This window comes from Hevea brasiliensis, chromosome 4, assembly GCF_030052815.1.
Source record: "Hevea brasiliensis isolate MT/VB/25A 57/8 chromosome 4, ASM3005281v1, whole genome shotgun sequence".
NCBI classification, from domain to species: domain Eukaryota; kingdom Viridiplantae; phylum Streptophyta; class Magnoliopsida; order Malpighiales; family Euphorbiaceae; genus Hevea; species Hevea brasiliensis.
Window position 1 is genome coordinate 11,039,805 of NC_079496.1, and position 13,889 is coordinate 11,053,693.

At 33.1% G+C, this 13,889-nt stretch overlaps 2 protein-coding genes across 2 annotated transcripts; both read left to right on the forward strand.

Moving 5' to 3' along the window:
- Positions 1 to 273: 273 nt before the first annotated feature.
- Positions 274 to 1,736, forward strand: LOC131179201 (serine acetyltransferase 1, chloroplastic-like). The gene has a single exon (XM_058145316.1). The coding sequence runs from the start codon at positions 416 to 418 to the stop codon at positions 1,568 to 1,570; it is 1,155 nt and encodes a 384-aa protein (XP_058001299.1). The 5' UTR covers positions 274 to 415; the 3' UTR covers positions 1,571 to 1,736.
- A 2,774-nt stretch (positions 1,737 to 4,510) lies between these two features.
- LOC110632749 (uncharacterized) lies at positions 4,511 to 12,273 on the forward strand. Its single transcript, XM_021781074.2, has 4 exons — positions 4,511 to 5,465; positions 5,559 to 6,194; positions 10,430 to 11,332; positions 11,422 to 12,273. The coding sequence occupies exons 1-4, from the start codon at positions 4,545 to 4,547 to the stop codon at positions 12,043 to 12,045; spliced, it is 3,084 nt and encodes a 1,027-aa protein (XP_021636766.2). The 5' UTR covers positions 4,511 to 4,544; the 3' UTR covers positions 12,046 to 12,273.
- Positions 12,274 to 13,889: the final 1,616 nt, after the last annotated feature.

The following is a 13,889-nucleotide window of genomic DNA, read 5'->3' on the forward strand; positions in this document are numbered from 1 at the left end:
AGTGGAAATTTTATTTTATTTTTTATAACATTTTTTCCCTAACATACTCAAACAGAAGATAAATAAAAGTGTAAGGAAGAGTAATATTTTGCCGCTAATTCAATTAAAATTGGTAATGATTTTGCATCCATGCAAATCAATTTCATAAAGTTATGGTCCAGATTCCACTTGCTCCATACTTCTGTTGTCACGTGCACCTCATTCATTGTGCCGTGTGGCAGATGTTCACTTCACTGTACAACTGCCAAGGATTATAAATATATATATTGCGTGAGAGATCGACACCAGGAGCTTCACAAGCCTTTTTATGCGGTCAGTCCATACGTATTACAACTACAATATTAAGATTGCCGCTTATTCTGTTGATTATTTCGTTATCCACTAAAAAAATTTCCCAAGAAAATCTGAATTTGCCATGAAAGTTCTGGTGCTAGCCCCTTCTCTATATAAGGCTTTTTCTCCTCTCTCTCTTCGCAATCCTTTCTTGTTTCCATACGCTTCTTCATCTATTTTCACCCTTTCCAAGCATCTCCATTTCAATCCCATGGCTGCTTGTGTTGACACTCCTAGAACGGACACCTCTCATCTTTCTCGCGATCCAAACAGGTCTCAAGCGGATGATAACTTTTACAATTTTGCGAAATTTTGTCAACCCAGTTTCTCCGATCGTGTTTCTGGCTTACCCTTTACCAAGAATCATATGAAAACCATGCATACGCAGTCTGTTGTTGAAGATCTCCACCACGAATACGATGATAGAGAAGATCCATGGCTCAAAATGCAGGAGGAAGCAAGGTTAGATGTTGAGCAGGAACCAATTCTATCCAGCTACTACTATACCTCCGTTTTGTCTCAGAAGACACTAGAAAGGGCGTTGGCGAATCATCTCGCAATCAAGTTGAGCAATTCTAGCCTTCCTAGTAGTACTCTGTTTGATATTTTTGTAGGGGTTCTTGAAGAGAATCGAGACATCATTAGTGCGGTGAAGGAGGATTTGATAGCTGTGAAGGAAAGAGATCCAGCGTGCATAAGCTACGTGCACTGTTTCTTGAATTTCAAGGGGTTTCTGGCGTGCCAAGCCCATAGAGTAGCGCATAAATTATGGACCCAAGGTAGAAATGTTTTAGCTATATTGATACAAAACAGAGTATCTGAGGCTTTTGCAGTCGATATTCATCCAGGAGCAAGGATTGGACATGGTATATTACTCGATCATGCTACAGGAGTAGTTGTTGGAGAGACTGCTGTGATTGGGAACAATGTGTCAATCTTGCATAATGTGACTTTAGGTGGTACTGGGAAGATTTCTGGAGACAGGCATCCAAAGATTGGTGATGGGGTTTTGATTGGGGCTGGGACTTGTATTTTGGGTAACATTAGGATTGGTGATGGAGCCAAGATTGGGGCTTGTTCTGTGGTGTTGAAGGACGTGCCACCCAGGACCACTGCTGTCGGTAACCCAGCTAGATTGGTTGGAGGGAAGCAGAACCCAATTAAGCTTGACAAGATTCCCAGTTTTACCATGGACCACACTTCGCACATAGCTGAGTGGTCTGATTATGTTATTTAGATGGCTTTTTTCCTAGTTAGAATTTGGAAATTTTGGTTGGTATTTTGGGATTTGAGAATTTGCCTTCTGTTGTATTTGAGAACCGAAGTTCTCCTAGTGAACAGAGAAGGCTGTGTTCTAATCCTACCTAGTGATAATATAATCTTACCTTAGTGTTTTAATTTTATTCCAATTCTGTTGGATTTGATTACTGTCTTCTTTTTTTTTTTTTTATCTCCAATATATGCAAAATTTTTTATTTGTTTGATTAGTCTGTTTCTAGAGAAAAGCTACCACCTTTGTGAAATGAAATACAGAACATCTGAAAAATATTGTTCAAAGAGATGGTAATAGAAAGCACTTAAAAGATTGTCAATGGAGATGTGGATGAAGGTTCTGTCTAATTATACAAGTATAATATACTATTATGGCGATGATAAACGGCTGCACTAAATAGGTGGGGTTTGGTTTCTTGTATCTTATGGCTAAAATCCATTCAAATTGATGGTCTAAATTCCGATTTGGTCTTTTGAGTCTTTTGGCTATGCAAGGAACTTTGTTTGTTCTCAAGAGGCAGCCACCGTCCACCAGAGACAGGTGGGACTCAGACAAACATGGTTTTCCTGGGTTACAGCAGGAATTGGATTTCCTGTTGAATTTTTCTTGACAGTATTGGTTTTATATGCCATTGGCTGCTTTGATGTATTAAGTACTTTATTTGCAAGATAAATCAAGCTAATTCCCTAGTTTGGAAAGCTGAGCATTTGTCCAACTTCACACTGTTATATATCCAAGTACAGAATTTGCAGGTCCTTGTTTTGTATCTTTTGGGTTTTTCTGTGCTGCAAACCTTGCAGGTTGGGGATAATGAGTGGCTGCATCAACCCAGTATTATTCACAAGAAAAAAAAACACTTCCGTTAGTTTTTGTAAGAAGGAAAGAAGAGAAATATTCACCTGCAGCTTGCAGAATATTCACCTGCAGCTTGCAGACATAATTGAGCAATTGAACAATAGAATGGCAGTAGATTAACCTGGACTCATGGCAAAATGCAAAAGCAGAAAAAGGAGAGACGAAAAATTTAGCTGGATATATGTTCATGATGATAAATTCAAATGAAAATTCACAAAGCATGCCTAAACAAAATGTCCTTCTATCCTAAGGTGAGCAATCAGGAGTGTCGTCTCCCTTGTGAGTGAGAGAAATTCAATTACCCGATTAATTTTTCTCGACACCAATATATGCAGAGCTGGAGTTGGAGACATTCTCTCCATCCTGACCTCCAATAATAACATATTTTTTTATTAAAAAATATTTAATTTTTATATATTTAAATATTTTAATTAAAAAAAATATAAATATAAACCCGTATTCTACGAAAAATGATTTATCTTCAAGGGTCACTCCAATCACGATTGGGTGATTGATGGGCTCATATCCTTATACAATGCGCCTACGCTATCACTCCTTGAGCTACATTCCGAGTGTCAGGCCTAGAAAATAGGACTGACTCTACCACCAATTGATATGAACTATTTGGCCACCAAGATAAACTTTACTGTTTGAAAACCGAACTGCAAGAGAAAAGTACTTAAGAAATTATTAACCTCTCACTAAAAATGTTCCTTAGAGGTGTAAGATTTGTAACTATGACTCTTCTTTGCGTGATCAATATGTGGCATTGATGAATCCTAGAGTTGCCGCGATGGTGAGGGACGCTTCCTCCTCTGTTGCTGGGTTGAAGAAATCGGGTTGATTACCCGAATTGGTTAGGGTTCCATTTGAGAGTTGGGCCTTTATTATTTGGGTCTGGATTTAAAGTTTAATTTGGTTTGATGTGCAATGGGATTTGAATCATGTATCATTTCAATGGCAATTGTTATTTTCTGGTAAAAAAAAATTGTCATTTTATCCATAAGCTAATTACATCGAAATAATTAAAGCAATGGATTACTGGATTCAAAACTCTGCTCGGGCTCCACAGTAGAGTCAGATTAGGTAGCACCAGGCCACCAGTTATTATCCACAAAACTAGAATCAGAAGATGAATTCTTATATTATGGGTCACAAGTTAGTTTTGTTAGTCAGGAATAGGCCCAGAAGTTGACAGTATTGGACCCTGGATGGCCATGGAAAGAAAGAAGAGATGTACAATTCGCAAATAATATCTGGGCTTGAGCTCGGCCGAAGAGAGAAACAAGCCCCAGAGTGGCCTCCAATTCCATCCGAGCTGCCAATTCTAAACGGTCGGAGATTGGATTGCATACTTAACTAGATTTAAAAAAAAAAAAAAATTATTATTATTAAATAAGCACAACTCTTGTTTTATTTTTAATAATTCCTCAACCGCCCAGAGACGTTGGACAGCTCTCTAGCAAAATTTATCAAAGTATTAAATGTGATTCAATTACAACAAAATCAACTAATAAAGAAATCAGATGGAACATGCAACGCATTAGTAATCGATCGCTACATGCTGAAAAGAAAGAAAAAAGTATCAAAATTTATTCTATCATGGAATCAATTTCTGTCTTTTCTTGCAGTGAGTTTCATTTGAATGAATTAAGCACTCTTTACTTTTCAAGTCAAATACAGTGGCTGGAAAATGTGGCAGGACTAGAATATATTTCCCTTTCACAACCACAAATTAAATTCCCTAATAATCCTTTAGTCAATTGGGTTTCGGATTTAATGTACCCTACACAATGCTCCTCTTGGAATGTTCAAACTTTGAATAAGAATTTCCAACTAAATCAGCAAAGCTTTGATTTTTGAAAATGTGGATTGTTTCAAGAGGTTATATTCAAGGCTATCAATGCTATCTAAGATTCACCTATTAAATACATAATATGTTTCTGTATTGGGAAGAAAAAAATCAATCCATATAAAGATTCAACCAATTAGAAGACAAAACTATAGTCAAGAAAGGCGCTGGTGGTGATCCACAAGCTGTATAAATGAAGATGTGGAGCTTTTCACTAATGGAAGTTCAACCATGAGCATCCTTTCCACTTTCATCATGGATCAGCACCAATTCCTTTCCTTCCCAGTATTGTTCACCTCCTTCATCTTCATCTTTATGGTGCTGAAAATATGCAGAAGATCAAAAACCAATCAAGATCTACCTCCAGGACCAAGCAAGCTACCTGTTATTGGAAACATGCATCAGCTTGTTGGCTCTCCACCTCATCATCGCCTGAGAGACTTGGCCAAGAAATATGGAAGCGTTATGCAACTTCAGCTCGGTGAAGTTTTCAATATAGTCATTTCATCACCAGAAGCTGCAAAAGAAGTGATGAAGACTCATGATATTGTGTTTGCTCAGAGGCCTTTTATCTTAGCTGCTAGCATTATATCTTATAACTACTCAGACATTGCATTTGCACCATATTCAGATTACTGGAGACAGCTGCGAAAAATTTGTATACTGGAATTGCTAAGTGCAAAGCGTGTGCAATCATACAGATCAATTAGGGAAGAGGAGGTATCAAATTTGATCAGTACAATATATTCCTCTCCAGGGCAGCCGTTCAACTTTAGCAGGAAGCTTTTTTCTTTAACTTATGGCATTGCTGCTCTGGCTACCTTCGGTAAGAAATGCAAAGACCAAGAGGAATTCATACCACTTGTTGAGGAAATTACAGAGGTAGTAGGAGGATTCAGTCTAGCCGATCTGTTCCCTTCCATTAAATTACTCCGTGTAATTAGTGGGATGATGTCTAGACTCGTGAGGCTGCAGCAAGAAGCGGACAGGATCATTGAAAACATCATTAATGACCACAAAGCAAGGAACAAAACATCAAAGACAGGAAGCGAAGGTGAAGAAGATGACCTTGTTGATGTTCTTTTGAGGCTTCAGGAGCATGGAAACCTTGAATTTCCATTAACAACGGACAATATCAAAGCAGTTATCCTAGTTAGTATACTTATTTATTCATCAAGGTTTTGAAATTGTAGTTCCAACTGTTCTTTCTGTTTTTAAATATTCTACATGTTAACTCTATTTCAGGAAATTTTCATCGCTGGCAGTGAGACATCATCAACAACAGTAGAGTGGGCAATGTCCGAAATGCTGAGGAATCCTAGAGTGATGAAGAAGGCACAAGAAGAGGTGAGGAGGGTATTTGGTAAAAAAGGAAACGTGGATGAAACAGAGATCCATGAACTGAAATATTTGAAGTTAGTAATTAAAGAAACTTTGAGATTACACCCTCCTGCTCCTTTGCTACTACCAAGAGAAGGCAGAGAGAGATGTGAGATTAATGGGTACGAGATACCTGCCAAATCCAAAGTTATTGTTAATGCCTGGGCAATTAACAGGGATCCAAATCACTGGACTGAAGCTGAGACATTCTATCCAGAAAGATTTCTTGATATTTCGATTGATTACAAGGGGAACAATTTTGAGTTCATCCCATTTGGTGCTGGAAGGAGGATGTGTCCTGGAATATTTTTTGGCATAGCTAATGTTGAGCTTCCACTTGCACAATTTCTGTATCATTTTGATTGGAAACTTCCTGGTGGATTGAAGGCAGAAACTCTGGATATGATTGAGTCTTTTGGGGCTACAGTTAGAAGGAAAAACGATCTGCACTTGATTCCCATTCCATATAAACCACCTCAGCGGCCTGTTGAATCAGGCCACTAAGTAAAGTGTTAGATTTTCACCTTGTATGTTGCTGTTAGCTGCTGAGATTTCTTTAGAAGACTCAAGAAAATGTAATGATATTTTTTTTAAAGTTAATTTCAATCTATAAGTAAACTTATTACCTGTGAAAGTTAAGATGCAGTAGGTAATGTTCTTTTTTGTCAATCATGTACTTGTAAGCTTATATAAATTATCAATTATGAATAAAAAATGTTAAGAACCTTGTCCAGCAATTGCAAGCTTGTTTTTTTTCTCATGCTCTCTGCTTTCTTTAATTTTTATGACAATTGCAGCTACCTAACACTATCTTATGTATGATTGTTGAAGATCAACCTAGAAAAATGTAGAGAAATGTTGAAGATGAAGGTGTTTTGATTAGTCTAGAAAATGCTAGTAAAAGAAGAGTTTTAGAAAATGTAATAAATCTATCTATATTATAAATTAGGCTAAATCTTCTCAAGAAATTACAATGCGACATTTTTTAAGGAGAACTTGACTTACTAATTAATATTATTATATTAATATTTTAATTTTTTCTTTAATCAATTATGTTAAATTTATAATTTTAAAATATAAAATAATAAATTACACTAAATGACCATTGATATATAATTTATGACTATTACTTTATAAAAGTGATAAAAAATACAATTTTATTAAAAGGTTTAATTAGATATTTAAATCTTATAAATAAAATATTAAACGAAAGCATTATAGTCATATGTCATAAATTACAATGATCAAATTTAAAAAATTGTAAAATAATTTTAATAAAAAATAAAATATCAAAATTTAAATTAATATTATTATATTATTATTATTGTAATTTTTTCTATAATAAATTAAAGAGACATTAATTCAGCCCTATAAATACTCAAAAACAGTAACATAATCTGATTGCGCTTAATATTTATTCTCAAAGCTTTAATTTTTTTTTACTTTTATTTTTAATTTTTTTTATAGAAAGACGAACCTAGACATTATTTAAAAAAAAAGGGAATAATATTATTTTTTTATTTAATCAAAATAATACCATTTATTATTTAAAATTTTTGTATAAAAAATAATTTTATTTAGGATTCGACTTCAAGATATTCCAAGCTTGTCTACGACTCGAGTTTCACTCTCCTGCTTAATACGGGTAAATATCCTCCAAAAATTCCGTATCCCTATTAAAAAGTTCCGGAATTAAACGACATGTCGCTCGATGAGAACGCCAAAAGTACCAGTGCGCCTCGTGGAACCTCTCCCGCCACCACCTCTACGGGCGAGTCCTCAGTCCAGTCCACTCCACGCCACTCCAATTCGTCGCTGTCGAGGCAACCACTCAGCAGGCACCGTCCTCCATAGTAAGTTATTTAATGGGGTACAACAGCCGAATAAAACCTACGGGCCTAATGCACTGGCATGGTCAGATTTCGGCTTGATGAAAATAAATCCTAATCTGGATAGCATTGATTTTACAATAAGCAGAAGTTTCTGAAAACAGGGTCAAAATCTAACAGGCTGAATCTTTAAAATGATGAAATTTCGGGCAGAATTCAACCTGATCTTGGAAGAGCAACTCAATTGGCCTCAACTCAAATCAGCCAGCAGGGAAGAGACACTAAGGAACAGAGAGATTGTTATAGAGGCTGCCCTGAATCGTTGTATCAGAAGCCTAACACCCACAAAAAGGCTTTTGTTTAGGCTGCCGAAGAATTTGTGAAGGAATTGTTCTGGATTTTTTGAGTCAATTTTGGATTTCAGATGATAGATTTGTTGATTTTAAGTGAAATTGTTTCCATAGATATATACATAGTAATATAATTTTTATAAACAAAAAATAAAAATATATGTCAATTTATTATGAATAATAGCAAAACCACGCTTTTTTCTAATTTTATAAAAAAATTAATTAAAAATAATTATTTTTTAAAAATATATAATATAATAAATAAAATTTTATAATGTCTGAATTTTAAAACTTTTAATAAATATAGTAAAAAGAATTTTAGATGATTGTATTTTTTTTTATATGAAACAGGATTTTAGTAGTTAATATTTTAAAATTTTTAGATGAAAATTGATATTAAATATAATAAAATAATTTTTGATATAAAAAATTATAAAAATAAATAATTAAATTATGTGATGTGATGATTTTTAAATATTTTTATTATATTAGGTAAATTATTATTATAAAGTTATTTTTAAGTTTCAGTTTATATATATTAATTAACTTGATTTAAAAAAAATTAATTAATATTAATAAATTTCAAAAATTAAATAATTATTTATCCATGAAAATATCTAACTCGATGACATGGCAGTTGGAACTTGGAAAACCAATATAAGTTTAAATTAAAGCTGATGAATACGTTTTTCATTTTTTGTCAAAGCTGATGATTACATTGTCAGTTAGCATTAAATCTGTAGAAATTTAAACTCAAAATCAACTCTAATTAATTTTACGAAATGGTGGAATTTTAAAATTTTATTATCTTATAAATTACCTTAAATTAATTTGAGAGATTTGTTAACTATTAGGTCGGATTGTAATAAATCATCAACCTTCCAGATATTTAGCTTCTGATGGTGTTTATATGGATTGATTATGAGGTAATTTTCTAAGATACTTTTAGAGAATTTGAGAATATATGAGTGCTGGCTCTTAAAGGAAACTCTCTTAAATGAGAATAGAAGACAAACTTCTTTTTATAAAGAGTAATTTTTTAAAATTATAAATTTAATTTTTTAAATTTATTAATTATAAATTGACCCTATAAAATTTAAAATTTACATAATTAATTTTTATAATTTTTGAAACTTTAAATTAAGTCCACACTTAATTATTAGGATATTAAGCAGTCTAAATAAAATTTATACTTTAGTCCATAAGTTTCTAAAATTATTTTATTTTATTTTTATCAAGTCCAACTTGATAACTCAATTTAATTCCTTACTTACAGTCTTTATGTGTGTGACTTATTAGATTCCTAATATGTTGGTAACAAATATAATTAAATAAAATTAACACTTTAATTTTATCATTAATTCATAATTGATTGATTATATTTGTATTGACATCTAGTAATGTGTAATGACCACCTAAATATTAGAACTTGTCAAAATGATTTGATTAACCTTTATGTGATCAATCATCAATGTAATTAATATCCCTTTATCATAATATTCTGATTTATACATTGATGTGTGAAATGTGTCTATTGTGCATAAATCATTTCTGTCATTCTAATATGATTGATAAATTAAATAAGATTTCAATCTTATTTTATCTTGCGCGAGGATTTAACAATCTATATTGGCCAAGAATAATTGAAACATTCTTTCCCAGTTACTTAGACTAATGAATTCTATATTGAAAATTAAATATCTTTATATAATTCATATTTGTTATCTTTATATAAAATGATATGTGAACAGTATCAAAATAAAGTAATTTCTATATAAAATAACTTAATGTCTCAAGTTTAAAGATTACTTATATGACTGTCACGCGAGTCTTTCCATAGACACAGATAAATTTCTATATGGAATTCTCGTATGGGCCAGTTCAGTGAACTTGCCATCCCAAGCATCTACATGTTGATTTTAGGTATCTCATATACCTCAACTTAATGAGAATTACTGCTTTCTTTCATAAAGAAAATAGTGGAACGTGTACTGATATTAATAGTTATGTCAATGTTCAATCTCAATATAACATTAATAAAAAAATATTTTTAAAATAATGCTATAATATAATCAAAATTTTATAATTATAATAATATTATAATTTTCACTGCTCTACATATAAGTCGCATAGATTTTATTTTTATTAATTAATATTTATTAAAATTAAATTAAATAAAATATTAAAAATAAAATAATTTTTATTAATAATAAAATATATACATATATTAAGTGATCACACACTTATGGCTAACACATTGGCTGCAGTGCCCATTCACTAACATACATCGCCACCAAAACTTTGAAATTTGTTGAGCTCTAGATTCTATAGCAATAACAAGTTACATATTCAATGCGTTCCAGTGCTGAGGGGGCCCTGCCCCTAGAATTGATTGCTGGCTCCGTGATTGGTTGTATTGAGCAGTTGGCAGAAATTTTTTAAATAACAATAATAAATGTGACGAAGGAGAAAGCAGCCAATTGAAAGTCAAACTCAACTCGGGAAACAAGTGCCACACCTCAATAAATCTGAACTAAGAATCATTCTTGCCGATTAGCACAAGATGGCATTCACACTCTTCTCCTTGCCCGTACTTATCCCACTCCTCTTCTTTATCTTCATGGTATTGAGGATAGGGATGAAACCAAGCGCTAAAGCCCCGATTACCAAAAGTTTGCCCCCAGGGCCAAGGAAGCTACCCATCATAGGAAATATGCATAATTTACTTGGCTCTCTACCCCATCATAGACTTCAAGATTTGGCCAAGAAATATGGACCTCTTATGCACCTTCAACTTGGGGAAGTTACCACCATAGTCATTTCTTCCCCAGAAATTGCAAAAGATGTTATGAAAACCAATGATATTATCTTCGCCCAAAGACCCTTTAGTCTTTCCGCACATATCATCTCTTATGAGTCTGCAGACATTGCATTTGCACCATATGGAGAGTACTGGAGACGGATGAGGAAAATTTGCATGCTGGAGTTGCTAAGTGCTAAGCGTGTGCAATCATTCAGATCAATCAGGGAAGAAGAGGTATCAAATCTAATTAGTATTTCTTTTAATGGAGGATCCCTGGTGAACCTTAGCAAGAAGTTGTTTGCTTTCACGTACAGTGTGATTTCAAGGGCAGCCTTTGGTAGGGTAAGGGAAGAGCAAGAAGCATTTGTAGCTCTTGTTAAAGAAATAATGGAAGTGGGAGCAGGTTTTAGTATTTCCGATTTGTTCCCTTCCATTAAAGTGCTTCAAATGGTTAGTGGGATGGGAGCTAAAATGGAAAGGTTGCATCAGGAAGCAGACAGGATACTCGAAAATATAATCAGTGATCATAGATCCAGAAAAGCAGCGGTTAGGATTGCCGATGAGGGTGTTGATCTTGTAGATGTTTTTTTGAACCTTCAGGATCAAGAAAACCTTGAGTTCTCTTTATCAATTGACAACATCAAGTCAGTCATCCTGGTAAGATTTAAGCGTTAACAAGCAGGAAGCTTCCTTTTTCATTTCCTTTGATGCTAATTGCACAATAACAATTTGTATTTCTGTTTCAGGACATATTCATTGCTGGGAGTGAGACTTCATCTACAACTGCAGAATGGGCGATGTCAGAGATGCTAAGAAACCCAACAGTGATGGAAAAGGCACAAGCAGAGGTGAGGCAAGTTTTCAGTGGAAAAGGCCATGTAGACGAAGAAGGTCTTGGAGAATTAAATTACTTAAAATTGGTTATCAAAGAGACTCTTCGATTACACCCTCCTCTTCCTTTGCTACTTCCAAGAGAATCTCGAGAGCAATGCGAGATCAATGGAAATCGGATACCCATCAAAACCAAAGTGATTGTTAATGCATGGGCTATAGGAAGGGATCCAAATTATTGGATTGAGGCTGAAAGATTCAATCCTGAAAGATTTTCTGATAGTACAATAGATTACAAGGGAGCTAATTTTGAGTACATCCCATTTGGTGCCGGAAGGAGGATTTGTCCTGGCATATCATTTGGTATGGTTAATGTCGAGCTTCCACTCGCAAATTTGCTTTACTATTTTGATTGGAAACTCCCTATTGGAATGAAGCTAGAAGAACTAGACATGACAGAGTCTTTTGGATCAGTTGTCAGAAGAAAAAACGACTTGTGCTTGATTCCTACTCTGTGCCATCCTCTGCCAGTGGCATAACAATGGTGGAAACTGCAAAAGACTAAATTCGTGTATTTAGATATATAAATATTTAAGTATAAATAAATGAGTATTGATAAATATGTGATGCTTAGATAAGTGTATTGTGCTTGGCACTATGTGTGGGGTATTTAATTAACGAGTGTTAGCATAGTGAGTACTGTATACGTCTATCTATGACATATGTTATGTAGAGTGTTTATCTTATATGCTATTCCTTTCCTTTCCTTTCCAATTAAGGGATATCGAATCCTCAATGCTTGCAACAAACAATTCCAAGGAGGATGACGTTGTCTAATATGAATATTTCAACTTGCTTTCTTATTGTAAGTTTGCTACATGTTAACTATATTTCAGAAACTGCTAACTATATTTCAGAAACTGCTCTTTTTGTTTAAGTAAATGTCCTTATGCTGACTGGCCCATCCCTTAAAAAATTTCCCAAGAACCCAAAAAAAATATATAATCCAAGTAATGAAGCAGCAGGGATTGAAGTAACAAATACGCAGAAAGGGAATAGAAAATATGATATTGCTTACATAAAGAGATATGATGTTAGGTGAAAACTTCTTTCTTAATTTGCATTATTGACAAACAGTCCACCCTGTTTGCATCTGAATGCAGTTTGAGGTCATACTCGTTTACCTAAAAATATAATATAATAAGCTCCAGGTTCCAACGTCCTGCAAAGATGGAAAAATAATTCATAATTCAATTTATCAATAATTGATAAAAAAATGTCGTATTTTGAACAAGAAGACAAATACATAAGTCAATAAAAAGAGCTCGACATAAAGCTGGAATAAATTATTATATTTACATTGAAGCAAATAAAATATTAATCAAATTGGGTGGACATAATCTCCCAAACTCTGTGCACTCTTTCACGATGGCATTGAGGAAAGATTTCTCTATTACTCTACCATATTTATTGGATTTCTGTTGAACAAGCATTTTAATGCATATTAGAGATAAATCTCCACAAAATTGTATGAGGTTATAAATACTTAACCAGTTATATTTAATCTTGTAAAGAAATTGTGGTAATCTTTTTCATATATTTCTCAATATTGAGATTGTTTTCTCAAATATGTAACCAAGAATAATTTTTTGAAGGTTAATTGCTTCAATTTTATTCTTTGAATCTTTTCTTCTGGATTCCAATTGTAGATAAAAATTATTATTTTAATTCATTTACTTTTTTTTTTTAAATGGCAATTCATTGTATGAAGTGGGCCCTATATCAAGTAGATAAAAATGTCATAGACCCAAAATAATTGGGCTGATCCTACTATATCTAAATCAATTTTATAAATAAATAAGTTAAGAATTAAGGAAAATACTTACTTAGACTCAATTTATTATAGCTTTAAGATGCAAATATGTGAAACTAATTATACATTTTACATTTTGAATCTATGATAAATTAGATTTAGGTAAGAAAAATCAAAAAAATAAATATTCTCAAATGTTCCAATTTGCAAAAGCTAATTAAAACCATGAGGAGTGGGCAAGAGAGGATGGAACAAAAATGTGTTAATAGTAAGGTTGATTAACTTGCACAATGAATCATCCTCCCATTCTTTTATAATCTGATATATCATTTTCATTTTTTATTAGTTAAATCCAAGTTTGGTTGTTTTAACATTATAATTTAATCTTAATTTCCTACTAACTACATATACATTTTTCTGATATAATTTGATATAATCTAAAAAATTAAAGAGAATCAGAGAATTTTCTAAAAAGAAGGACGAGCTTCTCTCTCTAAAAAATTGAATTATAGGCATTTTAGAGATATGCAAAAAAATTACAAGAAGAATAAGTTGATTAAAATTAGATTA

Excerpts from the sequence above, each read along its gene's own strand:
- LOC131179201 (XM_058145316.1), top strand. The coding sequence starts at position 416 with ATGAAAGTTCTGGTGCTAGCCCCTTCTCTATATAAGGCTTTTTCTCCT.
- LOC110632749 (XM_021781074.2), top strand. The coding sequence starts at position 4,545 with ATGAGCATCCTTTCCACTTTCATCATGGATCAGCACCAATTCCTTTCC. Across the intron at positions 5,466-5,558 it reads ATATCAAAGCAGTTATCCTA|GAAATTTTCATCGCTGGCAG; the intron begins GTTAGTATACTT and ends ACTCTATTTCAG. Across the intron at positions 6,195-10,429 it reads GGCCTGTTGAATCAGGCCAC|CACAAGATGGCATTCACACT; the intron begins TAAGTAAAGTGT and ends CTTGCCGATTAG.